The 20,468-nt window shown below is 42.6% G+C and overlaps 1 protein-coding gene across 1 annotated transcript in view; it reads right to left on the minus strand.

Annotated features, from left to right (window-relative positions):
• LOC309407439 (uncharacterized protein C1orf21) overlaps window positions 1-19,719 on the minus strand; it is a gene marked incomplete at both ends in the record, with an annotated part of 68,994 nt that extends 49,275 nt beyond the window's left edge. The window contains one exon of the mRNA XM_082002969.1: window positions 19,626-19,719. Coding sequence (XP_081859095.1) covers window positions 19,626-19,719 — 94 coding nt within the window. The remainder of the gene's footprint in view (window positions 1-19,625) is intronic.
• Window positions 19,720-20,468: the final 749 nt, after the last annotated feature.

Below are 20,468 nucleotides of genomic sequence, written 5' to 3' on the forward strand. Positions count from 1 at the left end.
AAGCCCACATGTTTGGAGCAAGCGGTGCACGTACCAATATCAGACAAAGAGGCAAACACAGCACCGGTCTGTGGAAAGCGAGTGATTTCAGTTTACGGGAAATTTACTGAAAGTTTTAGCACGTTCCCAGCCAAGACTGTTGACTGCAATGAGCAGGCAAGCAAAAGAGTGCAAAGGAGAAGGTGGTAGCGAGCAGCTTGGCTAGGGAGGATATTGCTAGTTAGTGTAACAGAGAAATGAGCCTGATGCCTAACACCTTGCTCTTCACAGATAAGACAACATTCATTATTTCAAATACACTAAATATAGCAATTAAATTCAAACAAGCGTTTGGAGAAGACACGTCTCACACTGTACTATGCTATTATTGGGAGGACACAACTATATATATACACTTTTTTGACTAAGTAAAGATAAATGTTGTCTTCTAAAGATAAGAGAGATATATATAAGATGGGGTGTTCAGAAATCACAAATTCTGAGCTACTTATGAGATGTTCTTGTTCTAAAGTTACTGCCAGGATGAACGTGCTGCAAATGTGAAAGAATGGATGTTTAAGCAACAGACAGATCGTGAAGTGTGTCATGGGGTGTATGGTCATTAATGGCTTTAAATGAACATGACAATTAGATTAACGACCTGTTGGAGGAACGGGCCTTTGATGCCTTCCCTAAAGGTAACACCTTTAGGTATCTGCGAAAACTCCTAACCAGGTTTTACTTCATAAGGTAAGAGTGCACCTGGAATTGAAGAAGTAAAGGATGCTAAATCCACCTTTTGATTTTTACCTTTTGATTGCTACTAAAGACAAGACAGCATTTTGAGATATTTTGGTCTGAGTCATCAGAAGTGAACCCAGAGAAACCCTGAAGTGTTAGTCAGGTCTTACTTGACCTCGATCAAGTCTAACACTCAACAAGGCCTTTAAAACTGTAAAAGTTCAGGATAAAGAAAATTATACAAAGTTCTATGCAGATTTACCTTGCTCTGTCTTGCTCAACAGTAATACCCTTTTTTTTTTTCCTAAATACAGTTTTACATCAAAAACAAACAGAAGTGAAACATCTTTATCCTTCTTTCCTGTGCAAAACTAAACATTGAGTAGTGAATACAATAAAAACTTTAGGACACTATCACTCAGTGTGGTATAACATATATAAAGAGAAATATATCTTTATGATTCTTTCATGTAAAAGTAAAACTCAAGTACTGCCTTCCATTGTGTGGTGTATTATATGAAAAGAGAAGATTTCCAACAACTCAGACGGGTGAGGAATGGGTTTACAGGACTGCCACAGCAAATACTGTGTTGAAGAAAAGCAGCCCAACCAAATTGAAAGAAAAACAACATAAGCAAACCACAAATAAAAGACAGAAATACTGTCGAGCATAACACCCACCACAAAATCCATCACAGGATATAAACCAGAAAGCAGTAACGCCTCTAGCACGAAGCTCTTTGGACGGGCAAGGGAGGAAGAATTTTTAAGTTGAATACGCTGCAAAAATTCTCAGTAGGCAAATCTTATGAATGAAGATCTCCATCTGGAAACAGATAATTCTACTCAAACATGTCACGCGGTTGCCATAGCAATGTGACAAAGAAAAACAGCACTCATTAATAATGATTGTAGTGATAAATGAGCATATCAACTTATAATATTGAAACAATTATGGGGTGGGGGGGACTGCGGTTGTTCCTACGAGAAACATTTCTTCAGCACTTCCAGACATCGCTGTAAGTGCCATTACCACAGTAACATTGGTAATGAGGCTATTTCTGGCTCAGTTAAAAAGAAAAAACAAAACCCAAACCAAAACACAACAAAAATGCATAACTCCATCAAATATACCTGGACTCACTGTGACTTTTTGGAGAAATCTTTTGCTAAACACCAAGTCTTAAAAAAAAAAAAAAAAAAATTTTTTTTAAATGCTGATTTACACTGCTTTCCCATCTCAGACACCTAAGGACAAATAGACGAACAGGCTCTGCTGTCATCGACAGGGACGATGGGTGAGCCTCTCTTCTCTATTTTTAGTGACATATCAAGTATCAGGCAGGAGGTAAGTGGTACTTCAGTCACACCACCGAGAACAAAGTTTCTAACCACACCTTCATTTTCCTGCACTTCAAATTTGTTTTTCAGTATCTCTTGCCTTTGTATCGAAGGACATGCCAAGATTTACCCTTCATCTGTCATAAAACACATGTCTATTCCGTAAAATGTAAGCTTTTTGTCTAACCAATTTCTCTGTACCATACTTCTTCCTGCCAGGTGCGGAAACTACTCCTACTGCTGTGAGCACGAGAAATGCCACGGACCGAAGACTCACGCGCTCTCCTCTGTCAAAGACTTGAAAGCTAAAAGCTATATTTAGATAAAGGACTGAATTGCTCTTTCTAAAAATATTTGTTAAAAATCAAAGAGATTTTGATACAACTTAACTGTAAAATATAACAGCAGGTGAGCCATTTAGTTGCTAAACACTAAACATGCCAAACCACCTACAGTGCCATTGCAAAGGAGGAATACTCTGAGCTCCACAGCTACACTGGTAGGACACGAGCAGTGGTGGGCTTAACTCTAGACTGAAGAGTCAGGCTAGACATCAGGAAAAATCATTAACTGCAAGGACAGTCAAGGAGTAGAATTCGATTGCTTGGGTGGTGGCAGTTTCCATCATCAGAGGTCTTTAAAAAGTTATCAGCCTCGAGTGTCACAGGTTGAAGTCCATCCTGTTTTGGAGCACAAGAGGGATGAGACCGAGCTCTTCAGATTATTCCAGCTCTGTTATTATATGTGGGTATCAACTGCCTGGATACGAGCAGAAGCTATGTCAAAGATCCCAAAAAAGTCAACAGTTAGAGAAAGAAGTTGCAAAAATCCTGTAAACCACCATTTCTCAAATTAACTACTAGGTAATAGAGGCTATCTAAGTTATTTTCTTAGCAGCAGCTTCAAGCACTCAAAGGAAGCAGCATCTACATGGTTCTTTTGATTCTACATGGTTACTTAGATTCTTTGTTAATTGCTGAGATTCGCAGCTGTGGGGGTCAACTTCTGATCCACCTGGACATGGGTTGAGAGTGAAGTTTCATTGGAGATCACCCAGCAGTGGGTCACCAGCCCATCGTCTTCCACTGTCCTCAACCCTCAGAGCTATCAACTCCTGGGCAATTAGAGATCCTAGTGATCATGTTTTTTTACTAACATGAACTAAACAGAAAAAAATAGTTTAGGAAATACGCCAATCTATTTCTCTCAAAGGACTATGAAAATGCTCATTCAGATTTCCCAAATGAAGTTTTCTTACCTTAACCCAAGCTAAAATATAGCCACTGATGGAAGCCGAGGCAGTGGACACCACCAGTTATTAAACAGAGCGCAGGTGCACAAACAACATACCAATTCTGCCAAGAAAATATAAATCATCTGAAAGAAATGCTGTTTAACAATCTGAACATACTACACGGATTACAGCACATCTGGAAAGACCACCCTCAAGTATTTTTTCTTCTTCCTACACAATCCCAACACGTGTTAACTAGGAATGCTAACTATTGCTTCGGCACAACGCAGATGTGACTGTTAGGGTTGGGTTTTTTGGGGGACGGGGGAAAGGAGATTGTGGCATTCAATATAACAAAAACCAGACTCTACATGGAGGACTTCTGCAGCACTGGAACGACACTTGCCCTAAAGCAAGGCAAGACAGGGGTAGCTCTTTCCTCAGCTATCAAGCGATTCCTACTACAGCCCGATGTCACATCCGGTGCTTTATGAAACATTAATTCCCTAAAGAGTGATGCCTACTTGAAACTAAACTAGAAAATTTCAGCAAATTCCCTTCTACTTTATCAGACTACCCCCCTTCCAGGCCCAAATCATGACACCTTTCAACAGTGTTCCTCTGGGACTGACAGATTTGATAAGACTGTGGCTCCATTAGCTTCAGTGGACATCATCTTGACCTTTGCTGTTGTAGAAGCACAAAAACTCATATTGCCTTATTAACCCATCCTTCATTAATGCTGTCAGGAGTTTCCACTGTTGCAAACCCTGCAGCTCTCAATTCTTTGGGTATCTCTGTCCTCACATACAAAAGGCCCAGCTTGACTTCTGCCTGGAGGAGAAGGTGCCATTCCAACACCCATGATGCTGCTGCTCGTTGTCTGCCTCAGTTTATGTATCTCAGGTTTTCTGATTTCTTTTTCCCCGATCTAATAAAGTGGCAGATAATGAAGCCATAATTTAGCTCCCCTGTTTCTATAGCTTTAATTTTCGCATTTGCTACACAACTTGCAGAAACCCACTGCTGTACTTAGTTCCTTCAACTACTTGGTTTCTTCTCGGCCAAAAAGTTCCCAAGGCTACTCTACATTTGGACTGTCACATAGTCTAAGTATCGTGAAAATTATAGCTGTATGTATAATTTTCTATCACATTATACGTAACGAATCATATTAACTAACCTTGCACCAGGGGCACAGGCCCACGACAGTATATCTGCTAGGTCTACCTTCGTGGTAGATCGGAGGAGTACTTTAGCAGGGAAAAAAAAAAAAAAAAATACGTACTGGTGTGCAACCAATAGAGTTGTTTTGCGGGAAGTAATAATTTCTGCTTCATACACAACCTCTCTACTAACACCACGTGGAAAAGAAAATGACAACTCACCACAGCTTGCACAGCTGCTTCCTTGCACACAGTTCATCCCCCTCTGGGTTTGACTGAGATGGGAGGACAGTTCACCGGTCAGGGTACAACCTAAAGCTTTTTCCTGCTCTAGCTCAGATTTCCTCCATGCTCCTCGGATTTAAACCTCTTCATGGGAAGAGAAGTATGGGAATCGGCATGAACAAGTAGAAGATACTGAGTACCCAAAACCACTTGAAAAACTATTCTTGGGGATAAGGGGGTTCATGGATGTACGTGTTTGTTGTAGGGGGAGGACTGGAAACCTTAAACCCTCCTGGACCTCGTGAAGGAAGATAACGCTCTCCTCCTGCTCTGCTCCGCTCCATCACGGCTCCCCGAGAAGGTGGTCAGGGACCCTCTGGCCAACTCTACCAACAAATCCCTCCAGCCAGGTATGTGCTGCCAGCTGCTAGTTCAAGCATGGGGAAACACACCACAACCTCACAGGCCGTTCCGTCACCTCAGAAAGACTCTTAAAAATACAACCTCAATATCCTAAAATCCACTTACCGCTAAATACCCAATTTCCACCTCGCTTGCATGGTACTGTCTTTAATTACACAATCGCAAGATCTTTTAAACTCTCATTCGTATTTAAGATCTGAGAAAACTCCGTATATAAGATGGTATCGAAAAAACAGCCACCTGATCGTATAATTAAAGACTTTTGTGCACTTGTGTGTAATTAAAAAGCCAAAAAACAGTGCTGGTGTTGCACACTCATAACTGTCTTTCAGCTAGACAGATTTTTGCTTGCTGGAACTATATAACTCATGTATACATATACACGCACCCTTTTTTAAATTTTTTTTTATTATCTCGCATTTAATTAACACATAACTTTGAGCCAGACGCCACGTCGTTCAAAGGAAACCATTTCTCAGGTGGACGAGATTACAGCCATGGTGCTCGGCAGGAAGGATACTCAGTAAATGCAATTATCTATCCCACTAAAAAGATCAAATTGAGAAAGGAAAGCACGAGAGGAAACAAGCAGCACAGAGATTAATCAAAAGGACAGGAGGAAAACAAAGGGTCTGTGCCTTGAAAATACTGCCGTTCGTATGAAGCCAGCAGGTGGGTTTTTGGGTCCAGGTTGCAATGTCCTGCCCCAGCATCCCCACGCCACGCCAGGGGAGCAGCACGGGGCTCCCTGCCTCTTGAAGCAGCTGGAAGGTCAGCATTTCCAATCCCTTACTACATTTAAACACCACAAACTTATTTTAAAAAAACATAAGTGACCCTGCCCTGAAGAAAACACTCTGCACCGCTCAAACTTCAAAAGCAGAGCTTGAAGAATTGGCTTTGCTGCCATAAACCTCTTTGTTGTGGGAGAGACAAGAGAAAAGGGGAACGGCTGTGGAGCAAACCTATGTATAGGTTTGCTAAATATAACATAAACCACGACACAAGAAGGGCTAAAACTTCTCCTATGGTCTAACTAGGTGGCGAAAACCTAGCAAGCTTGTAAGCAGTAATGGGAAGCCCTCCTTGGCCGTGGAGGAGAGGCAGGTGCTGTCCTCTTGCCTCTCCACGCTGCATCCTAGAACCTGTTTTGATACCAACCCAAAAGTTGTCACCTCTGCCAAGCTAGACAGCTCAGTGAGTCCAGGTTGGAAAGGCTACTGTTCAACTCCATTTTACTGCTCCTTTTTGAAAATCTCCCTTAAAGAGGGGAAAAAAAACCAACCAACCATTAAGTATTTAATTCTTTTCAGGTTTTTCAACGTCATTAATGACACTCTCAGTCTCCGATGACTCTCCCCAAGCCAGCATCCATCTGCGTACTCCACTGCAAAACATTTATCATTTTAGGACAGAATCCGTCAGGGATTATTCAGATTCCAGAAAAAAAACCCCTAACTGACCGTTACTGTGAGCATCCCTTGTACAGCAGCAGAGGTCTTGCTCCTTATAGCCCCGCTAACGGATTGACCAATTGCTCTAGACACCAAAAACCTCTCCTGAACTGAGCTGTCCCAAAAGTTCCTGGGGGGGGGGGGGGGAATCATTACCACTCCACACCCCCAAAATGACACTTTTCCTATTATTGCAAATACATGACAAGGTGTCTTCAGTTTCATTGTCAACAAAAAAGCCGATTCTTCTTTACTTAACAAGTAATGCCAGCCTCAATCAGTCAACTATTAAATGAGATTGTTGCCCCGCAACACATGACTTGAAATGGATTTTCACATCCTTGCTGGCATAGTGGCTGTCTTCAATTAATATCAGTCTATCAAATTTTCAACTGCTCATGTACCTCAAAGAATATTTGTAAATCAGCAGTTATTTAATTTTTATTAATTGCATTATGAAAGGGACAGAATAATTATCCAGGACCAGTCACGGACTGGAGATCCATGATGAGCACAAATGTCTCCTTATTGCTAGTATTTCCGTAAACTAAGGTGGGGTGGGGGTAACGAAAACTTGATTTACAAAATACAGCACACATTTCCAGATGCAAAAGATTAAAAAGTTAATTACGTTACATTACTTACAGACCATCCAAAGAGCTCCAAAATTAACCCATCAGAAAGACTAATATTTTACTCTGATTAGTGTTCAGAGTTAATTTGTTTTCTCTGAAAGATGCCTACTTCCCTCAGCATCCATGTTGCAAAAGCTTTATCTAAAGCCCCGAAAGCAAACACCTACCACCCACATGGCACTGACAGAGACGTATCGTTCAAGCAATCAACGGTAACGATGGGAACACCTGAAGAAATTCCTGGAACCAGAGCGACACCGGGCAGCAAGTGTCTGCCTGGCTCACGGCCCTGTCCCGGAGATGTGGAGATGGAGACGGATGGTTTAACATCTCCATGTCGGCACATACGCCAAGCCACAAATTAATTCCCAATTCTCTGCAGCATGTAGTCGGTGCTCTTCCACACCATCTTGTACCATTAACGATCTCCTCCTTTGTCCCTACGGTCATCGCGAACGTAACCTGTTTATGAGACTAGCTGTACTTATCCCCATTCACCGCCTGCTGTCTTGCAACCACATCGAAGCCGCTTTGTGCAAATAATCCATGAACATTTAGGATATGCTGGAAGTGCAAAGATGACTGGGTGCAAAAAAAAAAAAAAAAAAATTAAAAAAGTTAATGATTTTCCATGTCTCCTCGCCTTCCCCCTGGGCAACACTTTTTAAAAGAAAGCAAAATATCAATGAGTGAGAAAGGCAGTTTTTAATAAGAGCTAAAAAAAAAAAATCCAAATAAGAAATACATGCTTAGAGCACTTGTATTAGATGTGCACTTTCAGCCTAAAAAGATCTCAAGATGCACACAGGTCCTACAATTAGAAATTCGATATATACTTGACCACAAAATACAGGGGATAAACTGCGTGTAATTTTGCTACATACAACCATTAACACAATTTAGGAAACGTCCATGAAAAACACCTACACCCCTTTTTTCCCCTTTGAATAGACCAAGATCATTCCTGAAACCATAAATCCTGAAACAAAAGCAACTTCACGCTATTTCCCAGTATGGCAGAACATGAAGTGCTCCGTGCCTCTGCTGCCTGAACAGCCCCTTGCAGCGCTCCTGTTACAAAAGTGGAAAGGAAATATATATAGTTTAAGAGCACCCGAAACCTGATCCTTTTTGCCACAGTCCCCCTCATACAGGTAAGAAGAAAAGGCGCACGGCAGGGCACAATTACACCCGCTCAGCAGAAGCCAGGCTTCGTTTTTTATAAGGCCATGAGGCAGCAACCTTAACGTATCCAACATTTTCCCAATTTTTTCCAATTTTTTTTTGGTGCGAGCTCAAGAGAGAGCACTGTCAGTCTTGGGCCTCAGACCAGGGTCAACATGAGACCGCTTGGTTACAGGGTTTATTTAAAATACCCGTGACAGCACGGTGGTTTGGAGAAGTACCTACGTTAGCAAACGGATGTTTCGCTGCAGTCCAAGCACATAAGGACAATGAAGCGTTTTGGCAGCTTTTTAGAAATCAAAGTTTCATAGCAACTAACCTGTAAAGCCATCTTTGGCTGTGTACGGGAGGGTACACAAATCCTTACTGGTCAGGTATCTTTTCCTTGGTTGCAATAGGTATTTCTACCTGTAGATATGCCTACTCTAAAATTACAGCCTTGTGTTGCTGAAATGAACACACATCCGTGCAGCTTCACAAGGCTTACCCGGGCAATCGGAGAATTATCCCTTAGACTGAGGTTTTCCTGGCCAAATTTAAGTCTTTGGGTTTTGTTTGGTTTGTTTTTTTTAACTTTGTGGCCAAGTAATACAACACTTGTAAAAATCTCCCTTTTGTCATTTTCCAAGTAATTGAAAGTACGTGGCATTTTTACCATGATCTTCCCTCGTTTGTACCTGCAGGTAGGCAATGAACGCCAAGGATTCTGTCTTTAAAAGATGAAGTAAAAAAAATAAGTTTGTCTGTACCATAAAATAAACGGATTTCCTTCAGCACCAAGGCTGCCAGAAAATACATCCTGGTTTCTTTCTAGCAAATACCAAAGGCGGATGTATGTCCCTATTTATAGTACACTAATGCGGTTGTGAAATGCGTACTCCATGCACTTCATTTGTATTCAACTCTGACGATGCTCTTCGTCAAGCTAAGCAGCTTGTGGGAAGGGTCGTTCCCAAGAATAAAACGACGTTATCCCCGTATCAACCGCTTGCAGAGACCCAGCGGTGCCTTCAGGACCCCCCATCCTCCGGGACATCTCCTGTGGGTGCTCTCACACCGACGGGCAGATCGCAAAAGGTGAAAGCTCACATGAAACTACGCAGCAGGGAAGTTATGACCTGCCTGTGATTAATTTCTCTCCCAAAACGGAGATAACAAGTGTTTCTCCACCTTGGTTCACCTCTTCTCTTTATACTATAAATCCCCACTAAAGGTGCCGAGTCGGACTGCGTGCCTATCGTGCCAAACGCGGCAGGCACCAGCCTGGAAAGCCAGGCATCGCTGCGACAGTGCCTGTACCAGCCGAAGGCTGTAGAAATACAGCGCGTTTACTCTAAGGAGAATGATACTGCAGAGTAATCCCCTCACCTGATACCTGAAGGGAATTATGGTATTGTAAAGGGGGCTGTAAACATTGCAAGACAGTTAGCTGCCAGAAGAAGAGAGAGTCTGAAGGCTATCTAGTTAATTTATGGACACCTATCCTGCTTTAAGTCCAACTCTTTTTAAGGTGTCAAGTGATTTCACATTCATTCCTACAGAAGAGAAAAATTTTAAAAATTATGGTTTCAGAAAAAAGTAGGAGTCACCCCCTCTTTCTTCAGTTTTCCTATTGCAAAATTCTCCTCGCACATTTTCAACCATTCCAAAGCTAAGTTAAATGCTTAAGTTAAGTGTCTGATGTCAAACCGTATATTAAGGTAAAAGGGCTGCAAAGACGAAGGGTACTTTGCACCTTCCGGCTAGGTAGCAAACATCGTTTAAGATACAGGGATTATTTTTTTAAGCTAAGGGCCATACAGTACTATATCAGCTTAGTCATTTGATATGGTAATTCAAAAAGCAGCAACAAAAAGTAAGAATTTGTCTTGTTAAATTTATTCACTTGCTCTCTGCTTACAGATAGGAAAAGCTCAGCAACATTTATATGGCAAAGATCTGCTATCCATTTGGGAGACTAATCTCATTGAGGGTCTTTGACTTTTTTTCAAAGGGAAGAACTAAAATAATAGGACACAGAACTCCATATTGCACCATTTTTCCCTATTGCTCATTTTTTGCTTCCTGCCAGGAGAAGTCATGACTAAGAACAGGAAGGCTTTACCCGGCAAACCAGCCACTCGATGGATGTGAGTGCGGTGCCTCCCCAAAGCAGGGCTGCAACGTGGCTGAGGGCGTAGCAATGCAAAACCTCACCCTGCCAACGACCGAGAACACTCCTCCAGCACGCAGGGACAAGCGATTTGTTCATTTGTGCATCTGCTCGGTCGATCTGCTACTGAGAACAGGCTGGCTCACCGGTGGTGGATGTGATCAGCTTCCAAGGGTCAGCGTGTCCTTCTCCTTTCGTTGTACTTTGACTTAAAAAAGAACAAAAAGCATCTGTAGCTCTGAGGTCAATGGTATGAAAGAGGTGGCAACGGCTGCGTGAGATAGGAAGATAGCGAGAGGGAGGCATGACATGCCTTTATCCACGTTCAGACAATTGCCAGCTCGGTCATGCCCAGTCCTGATAGACTCCGGAGTGCTATCAAAACACAATTTATTCATCGTGATGTATACAGCACTGCAGGGTGGGGACAAGCTCTTTAACTCTCCCTGAATGGGAACCCCACCACTATCACTAGCGTTGGGTTGAACAGGGATTACTATACCTGACCGAGGAACATCTTCAACCACTGTTGCTCGACTTCACTGAAACCATTTACAACTAAGCCGTTTTCCAACACTCAGGTATTTAAAGAGCTAGTCTACCATCACTTCTGAAGTAGTGTTCTTCACTGCTGGATCAGTGAAACTAGATGCTGAAAACCAATCTTGCTAAAAGTGGCAAGGTATCTTCTTGGAGCCTCCCAGAACCTTTCCACTGACTTGGATCTCATCCCTAAGGACCACCAGACCAGCACTGCCCCACTTGCAAGTAAAAACAAAAGCGGGATGAGTAGGAGAAGGGAGAGCTAGTTCAATCACAGTCATTACATAAAGCTCACAATTAATGGATAGATGCTGTCAGGGCCCTGAGTGCACTAAGAGGTGCACACTGAGTGCACCAGCCTCACAAAACTCCCACTTGCATCTTCTGCCCATGGATCCAGGAGCTCTGTGTCAGCTTGGGCCTTCAGTCCTCGCCAGAGCAAGTCTGCCTGTCTCTAGTCCTGCCTCTGGTCCCATCTCCTGGAGGGACCTCAATCCCATGTTGTAGGTATCTCCTCTCCTGAACAAAGTCCTCCAGCAAGCTCTACCTTGCCCCCAGCCCTGCCTCCAGCCTCATCTCCTGCTGCTCCTCACGGCAGTCCCTGGATGGACCCTGGATCTGGTTCATTGCCACACCTGGGACTGCTGACAGATCCCACCACCAGCACCCAGCTCTGGCCCCTGTTCAGGCCCCATGGGGCTGCACCCCACCAGTGAGGGCACTGCAGGTGCTGGGGTCACCCTCGGCTCCCAGCTCGTCCCTCCTCATGAGGCAACCCTGCTCCTGCTTCAGGAGAGATGCTGTCCCGATACACCTTCTACAAAAGGCTCTTTTTATATTTTTTATTTTCTTTATATACCCCTCTATACATCTAGCTGCCGGAGTGGGTGAAGAGCTTGCTTCTTCTCTGAGCAAACCCGTAGCCCAGGACAGCTTCTTCCTTCTACTGCAAAAGCAGTGCCTTTTCCACAAGAGCTATAAAGATGAGCCACTTTTATTCACAAAAGGTGAAAATACAGAGTCTTAATTCATGTGAAAAACACTTACTTTCCACACATTGATCACAAATACATGACTAGACAAAACCTGAGGGTGGGGTTTGGTTTTGTTTTGATTTTTTTTTTCCCCCCAAACCGTGTTGCTTCCTTATGGTAATAAAATAGTAAATTATTTACTTACCAAGGGTGTTCTCAGTTACACAAATACATCATAAACCTAGATAACAAATGCAATTTTATTATATTTCCCACATCACCGTAACACCAAAGTGGGTTTTGGTTCTCTTCTTCTCTCTCACTTCCTGAAACACGTGTTTAGGAGTGACCCATGTTTACTTAGGTAAGAAGCAGGCTATGGCCAAATTGGGTTGGAACAGAGTGGATAAAAACAAAGATGTTGTTAAACTAAGATAGTACCATTTCAACCGAATAAAGGAAGTGAGGAAAAACAAGGGTCCAGCATAATTCTGGAAGATGCTCCCGCACTGCGGCCCCACACTGCAACGCACTCGTCCGCTTTTCTTAAGCTTTCAAGCGCTGAAGCGAGACCTACTTCACAGCACGCGCCGCTGAATCCACGAACAACGCGAAAGCCACCCTTTCAGGAGCTCAGCCGGCATCTGAATTTCAGCAACAAAAGTCTCCTCCTTTGAAACTCACTCTGATATTTCAAGTTTCGTACCCCTGAGACCGGCTTCTCGGAGAGCGGGTGCCTACGTGCTGCTCGCTTCCACGGAGCTCAGTTGAAGCAGCGCGTGGAATAAGCGTCCGTGGTGGCACCAGAGGTATTTGTTCGTGTTTGAAAGCATCTTTAAAACAGGTTATCGTCTCAAAATATGCAGTATGGTATTAAGTCGCTGCATGGTGCCAGTCCGCTTACGCTGCCTGAGCACGACCCAGATGACCGACAGAGCCAACAAAACGAGCGCTGCCCGGCAAAGCGAGCCGCGTCTTTGTGCGAAGCCAAGTGCAGCAAGACCTCCTGACCACGGCCTGCATTCACGCCAACGGGGCAAAAACTACGTTCCTTAAGCTGCTTCTTTCCAGATCGTTTCAGGTCGGTGAGAACGGCCATGCTGAAAGATAGGGTGGCCAGAGGAAAGAACTTCTCATTCTCAGCTCTGGCATTTTTTTTTTTCCTGACAGTTGAGGCAGAGGGAGAGGTAACGGAAAGGTGTTATTCACTGAAAACACTTCCAATCTGTTTTTCTCACTTCAAATTTTATCTAAAAAACTTCCCAACCTCAGATCTTCAAATGGCCGGAAAATGACCTACAGAATTTTGCGCACAGGAACACGGCGATTTTAGGAAGCTGTTCTCATATTAAGGACATCAGTCCTGGAGTCTGCCAGGCTCACCGTTACCTTTAAGTGACCTGAGCAACAACCTGAGCCTGAAGTTTTGAGTAAGATGATACTTCTAGGCCTGTCAATCAAGGAAAGAGCCTTCAAAAAGTCATCTCCACAAAGGTTTGGGCACAGTATTTTTGGAGATGACAACGCATATTTAGGAAAGGTGCCAAATTCCCCTTGCTATTCTCTTCCTGTATACAGTGGGGATGTTTTTGAAGTTTTAATTATTTTAGCATCTTTTGGCACTTCAAATGCACACCAGTCAGAGCTCCGCTGTCTTGGGCAGCGGACTGAGATACTCACATGGATGAGACACGACAGACGTGAGGAAGGAAACAGTTGACTGTCTTAAGGCAGGGGTTAGCAGAAGTGAGACAAACTCGGAACATATAGGAAGAAGGAAAACACTAACATGAGAAAACTCATGATGAGTTGATAAAGTGTTTGGCTTTTAAACTGTGATGTCAGTGAACAAGAAGCCAAGTAAAGGTACCTCCTTCCAGTTCAGGTATGGCAGCTACAGAGCAGCGTGGGTTTTTTGGGTGGCTAAGCTGAACTCTTTGATTTGGTGAGAGAAGGGAGTCTGCCCTGTGAGATGGGTTGTTGTTTTCCCACCACTGCAGGCTGGCTGCCACCATACAGGACAGATCAATACTTGCCACAGTTAAATACTCTAACTTTCCTGGCTGGCTTTGAACTATGGCATTTTCAAAAGATTGGGAAGAAATATCAATACAGGAGAAAACTGTTGGAAAAAACAAGTGAGGAAGAGCAGAGCAGAGCAAAGGGCATCTGCAAGAGATCTGACATCAGGTCCCTCACACATCTTCTCCACACTATCTCTAAAACAAGGGTGGATCTGCAATACAAACCAGCAAAGTTGTGAAGAGACTTCACAAGCTGTAGCATAGTCAGTCGGATACAACGTGCATTGATCAGTTTTTCAATCTCATTACGACACCTCAATGTTAAAAGATTGCCTTCTTTTGCATTCTCTCAGCTGTCCTGAGATAAATTGGTTTATAAACTATTATGCTTTGCATTCAGCTGTATTTAGATTGGTTTAGCAATCGGAGCTGCTGTTAATAACAGAAATCCTATCTGGCAATTGTAGCACGGATATTCCCAGTTTGCCAGAAAATTCTTACTTGCCATTTTTACTCTCACTTTTGCAAAGCACCCAAGAGCTCCGTATAAACATCCGGATTAGTCTCTCAGGTTAATAAACAGATACTAAAATAGTTTTTTTCCACAAGAAATCACAGTACCAGTTATTTTCTTACACAAAAAATTATGTCAATAATGTCCTCCCCAAACGAACAACCCATTTTTTTTTAAAAAGGCGCAAATAAAAATAATCTACAAGAGATGTTATATTATTAAAACATATGCTGAAATCAACAACGCTCGAGGCTCTACCATGGCATTTTGTTCTTCATTGGTATTTACATTATTATAGTTCTTAAGTATTGCTCTGGAAATCAGCTTTGAAGTGGAATGATGAATAAATGAAGATTTATTATTACTATCCTTATTAGAGGGATTTTAAAGTCATTAGAGACCAACAAGACATAATAATGATATTATATTCAATCTTCTCTAGAACATCTCATTTGATAGGCCTGCTAACTCAATTATTCAAATATATATTATCGCAAAATGCGGCGTGCCTTCTACAGTTTGGGATAAGACGGTTTTTTTTCTAGTTAACCAGAATTTATTCTTACAGAATTCATGGGTTTCATGATGGGTTTCTCAGTTTTAAACACTGGAGTTTCAAATTTAGAGTGAACACCTGGCTCAATGTGCTTGCTCAATTGAAAAAAAAGGTTAAAAGCTGGGGAGGAAATAAGGCACTGGAGCACAATCTTAACCTGCAGTGACTTTTAAAGGTTAAAAAAAAAAATCCTCACAGAAGCAACGATGTCTCAAATAGTCAACAGACTTGGCTTCAACCAACCACCACCAGGGAAAGAGGGGAAAAAGCATCTAGAGGCTCTGAGGAAGCACAGAAGAAGAACTGCACCACTCCAGTCAGTTCAGAAAATAGTCTCTGGATTCAAAGTGACATCTACAGTTGAGCAAAAACTACTGATTAGGAAAAAAAAAATCCAAACACTCTATACCTGGAAATTACCTGCTTTTCTTCTAAAGCAGGGTGGATAAACCCTAAAACAAACATCACAACCCCTGAAGAAAGGTTTGGAAGTGTTAAGCAGTCTTCTTGGCAGGCCACCCTCTGTGGCTTGGAGGCAGGACTGCAAAACAAGCGTAAGGCTCGTGGCATCCCAGCTGAGGGACAACAAAAAGGCAGAGGGCAAAGCTGCAGCCCTGTCGGCGCTCCTACCTCCTGCATGGCCTCTTTGCCTGCCTCTCCCCTGAAAGGAGGAGGAAAAAGTGCTGAAGTGTGTTCATAGCAAAAGACGACGCAGTTGGCAATGCAGTAACGATGCTGTTCTGGCAACTTCTGCAACATGAACGGAGAATTGTTATCCAAGGCAGAGAGAGCAAGGAACTGCACGGGAATTACATCCTTTCCACCCTTCCTTACTCATGAGGTCCTGTACCATGAGCTTACCCCAAATGGGAACATTTACACAGTTCTGAGACCACCTTGATGTCTTCTTCAGCTCAGACAACTAAGGATTGTTGTACTACATGTTAGAGCAGACCTTTTTCAGAGAAAGAATCCATATTTGACTACAGCCAGACAGGTCTTCTCCCCCCAGCACTCTCGTTACAGTTAACAGCTCTTTTCCATCAGTTATAAGAGGGAGCCTTATAACCCCAGGCTATGGCTAACCCCCTCCTCTGCCCTCTGAAACTTCCATCATTGTTCAACCTTGACGGCGGAGGTGGTATAGAGTAGCCACTGGCTCGGTGTCCCTCTAGGCTGGCACTGGCAGTTCCTACTGCCCAGCTGGAAAACAAGTCCAACGGTGATGACGACCATCTAGTTCATTCCTCAGTAGCTCCACTTGCTACTTGTGGAGCTGCGGTTATAGCAGTGGAGCAAAACAGGAAGGCTCTTGAGCACCAGAGAAGATGGAGCCCGCAGAAAATCACAGGAACAACTGCACGTACTTGTGGAAAAAGGGTGGTATGTGGGAAAGCGGAAAGTTTCTCAGCTATGTGGCTAATGCTTTCACCACACACGACAAAAATCCCTAAGGGGCAAAAAAACCCCAGCAGCCTAAAGCCTAAGGCCTATTTAATGAAAAAGCAAGAAGGAAAGTACAATCCTTACTGTTGACTTTTTCAGCCTAAAACTTGTCTGAGGATGATGGTCAGGGAAGAAAGAAGAGTACCATTTTCATCTCGCATGTTAGAGGAACAGCAAGGGGCAATATACTGTAAACCATGTCTTTCAGATGACACCAGCTGCCCAGAGAAGGCAGCACCAGCACTGAGGTATTTTCTTTTAACTGTGCCCTTACTGTTCCAAGTCCTTCAGGATTTTTTCCACTTGTGAAACAGCTGAGGCAACTTGGGCTGCTAGAACTATGAAGCTCACACCTGCTAGTTCTGCACAGGTGCTTTATGTCAGATTAGTCCCCAAAAGTGAACACTGCAAATGTTCATCGTCTATGAACATCATCATTTATGAATACTAATATTCTCAGGATGTTATCAATGCTATCACTAGATCAGTCACCTTCCAACCCCACTTGTCATCTGTTTCTTTTACTTTGACAGCCTCCTTCTCCAAAACCTCTTAGCTATTGCCTCTAATTACGTTTCCATTACCTTCTTGCTCCTCATGAACCATCTGATTTCCCTGCCATTCACCTTGGTCTTGCTCTGCCTAGTCATTCTGCAGTTAATGTGTGATCACACGCACAGAATCACACACAGAATCACTAAGGTTGAAAAAGATCTTTAAATCAAGTCCAACCATCAACCCAACACCACCATGCCCACTAAACCATGTCCTGAAGCACCCCTACAGGCTGCAGAGATACTCTGCTGTTGGCCACTGGGTAGATGAGACACCTCTGTCCCTTCCCAGCAATAAGCAAGGAAATATTCAGCAGCTCTTGGCACCTGGAATTGGACAGAGGAATGCAAGGTGGAAGTGCTGCAGTGCCTTTTAACCTTTCTTGACTCTGCGGGTCCTCCTGTATCTCTAGGAACTTACTCTGCTAAGATTTGTCATCCTGGCTGAGATCGTCTGTTCAAATCTAGCACGACTATGCTCCGATACTACGCTCATCCAAGCTGATGATGACAGTCCTCCGATACGGCACTGACTGACTTCCTCCCTGATGACTTAAAGGACAACTCGGCAGAATATATTACATGGAATTAATTTGGGACTAACAACATGAAAGTTTAATAGAAAATGAAGTGGGCAGAATACTGTGAGCTTTCAGACCTAACTCATAACAAACAACGGAATTGCTACTTTGATTTCTGACGTGGAAGAAGGGGGAGCCCGAATAGTATTCAGTCTCCTGTGAAAGAGCTCTAGGCATCTGGCAAGTCCAGAAGAATGTTAAGAAGGATGGTAAATATGATATTAAGGTGTATTTTTCTTGCCTCTCTTTTTTTATATTGAAAAACTGTTTTCAGGAACTGTGAAAGTTCCTGGACATGTGAAGCACGTGACGTCCTGCTTCTTGGGCATCTAAGCATCCTGTTGATCATTTATAAGTCCCAAAAGGACAGCAGTAAAGCCAGGTACACTCCAGCTTACCTTTCTCATACACCCAGTTCCTGATTTGGAGGCTGCCCCTCAGCAACAAGGGAAAAATAGAGCTTTTGTGCTCATTCTGGTTACCATTCAGTAAGTCATTTAAGTCACAGACTCCAATTCTTTGCTAAAAAAGGATAAGTTATTGAACAGGATTTTTAGCCAGGACAAATGGTGTAACTAAACTAAAGTACATGCTAGAAAATGGTCAACAGCAGGTAGTATTCCTGCTATTGATAGGTTTCTATAAAATGGGGAACAATTAGCAGCCCTCAAATGGATCCCAGAATAGCTAACTGATACCACTGGCACCAGGCCAGCTCTATAAAGCGGGAGCTCTTTAAAATCCTTTCAGTCTTCTTGATCCTCTGCCTCCAGAAGTTACTCTGGGTTTCATTGAAGTTATGATCTTTGGCCTGCAGCAGGCAATTTATAAAAAAAAAAAAAAAAAAAAAAAAATTAAAAAAATGGCAGAGGCACATATTACCAAAATTGCTCCTTCACTAAATATGAGCTAAAATATAAACTCAAATTCCTTTGAGAAACTAGAAGAGCTTTTTGTTCATGACAGCACTTAAAGACGGTCTTAAATAAAAGCAATGTACTGAAGTCACAACTCTAAGCCCAGCATCTCTCAGATTAGCAAAGGAGCACACACAGGAAAATAACCCATCATCTAGGCCTGCAGTTTGCTGAACAACTACCTCCTCTTCAGATTACGCCTCTAGGTATTCTTATTTTGGGATCCACTGTTAGGAGCAAGCTAGCCCCCAGAAAGGTTGAAAAAGTAAAGAATCATTGCTTTTGAAATTAAAGAGATATTTTTTGCTGCTAGATGCGTCATTCCCACTTCTACACAAACAAATGCTATAAAAACCACCAGAGAAGAGAAGTTTGGTGTACTCAGTAGCAATGCACCTATTTTAAGAATAACAGTACCAAGTTAGCTTATTCACAGCTGACTTAACTTTCAGATAAGTATCTGGGCAGATCTACAAATCTCATTTGTGAACAGTCTTCCAGATAATTCCTAACATTTTAAAAACTGAATTATGTACCTTCAAACCTTGTTTGCTAGAGGATTTCAGAACTGGCATTTTATTGCTTTACACGACAATAGTATTGAGGAATTACTTTTCTTACTAAATAGATTTTTATTTTTAGGAAATGAGTCAACTATTTTGGCACCTAATGACAAATATACACACACATAAATATATAAAAATATAAGGGGGTTGTGCAGCTGGTTTGACTTTAAGCTATTCCAGGATGTGAGGAATTAAAGACAGTGCAGTACTGTACATCACTTAGAATGTTAACTTTCCACTAAGGATCACACCCTGACCCCTATTTCAGCTTGAAAGGGCCTTGCAAGGGCCAACTGCACTATCACAGTGATTTATTTTAACATGCATTTTCCTTTTTGTGAAAGGATAAGGCTCCCAAATATACCCTCCAGAACATTCATGATGCTGGAGAAAGACGAAATCCTGCAATACTTACCACCAAACACATCTCCGTTCTGATAGTTTTTCCCCTTCTGAGTTTCCTCTTCGTTTTGAACAGTAGAAACATGCTTGGCGGAGGCACAGCCCATAGCTTCATTCAGACAGCTCCAGCTGGACCGAACTACAAATCATGTCTAGAGACGCATGCTCATTGTTTTAAAAATAATCCACCTTCCTGCTTGCTGGTCAAGTCACTTTTACCTAAAGATGGCAAAAGAGAGAGAAAAATATTGACAAAAGGTAACCTTTAAATGGGGAGCTCCAAGACGACAAATAAAGGGGTTTGTGAAGACGACTATGAGAGCACAGGCTGTCTCCATCATCTTAGGGTGCTAAAACCATATTCAATAAACATCTGATATAGGTAGATCATGATATAGGTAGATCAATCCTGCCTTGGGACAGGAGCACAGTAGCTGAACTCAACGGCTGTTCCATTCCTATTCTTTAATCCGTGACTTGAAGAAAGCAACACGTGCACAGACAGGTTTCCCAGACACCCAGCTATTCCCACAAAACACAGGTTTTTTTCTGAAAGGAGATAAGAAACCATCAATATCTGCTCCTCCTGCTCCTTTTACCAATCCACCCATAAAGCCAGATTTCTTACAAAGTGTTCTAGTGATTAAGAGCTGCTAATCGCAAGTGTTCAGACAAAATAAACCCCTTAAATCAATTAAAGTTCTTATGTTAATAGATGTGAAAGGCGATAGCCAGCTGTATTATCTTTTTTCTACGTGATCATTACTCTACTGGATCCATAAAACCTCCACCACTCAAAAAGGCAACTGTCCCCATTTTCAGATGGAGTAAGTCTCCCTGAACAATCCAGAGGTCA

Source organism: Phaethon aethereus (assembly GCF_964289735.1).
Source record: "Phaethon aethereus genome assembly, chromosome: 8".
NCBI classification, from domain to species: Eukaryota; Metazoa; Chordata; class Aves; order Phaethontiformes; family Phaethontidae; genus Phaethon; species Phaethon aethereus.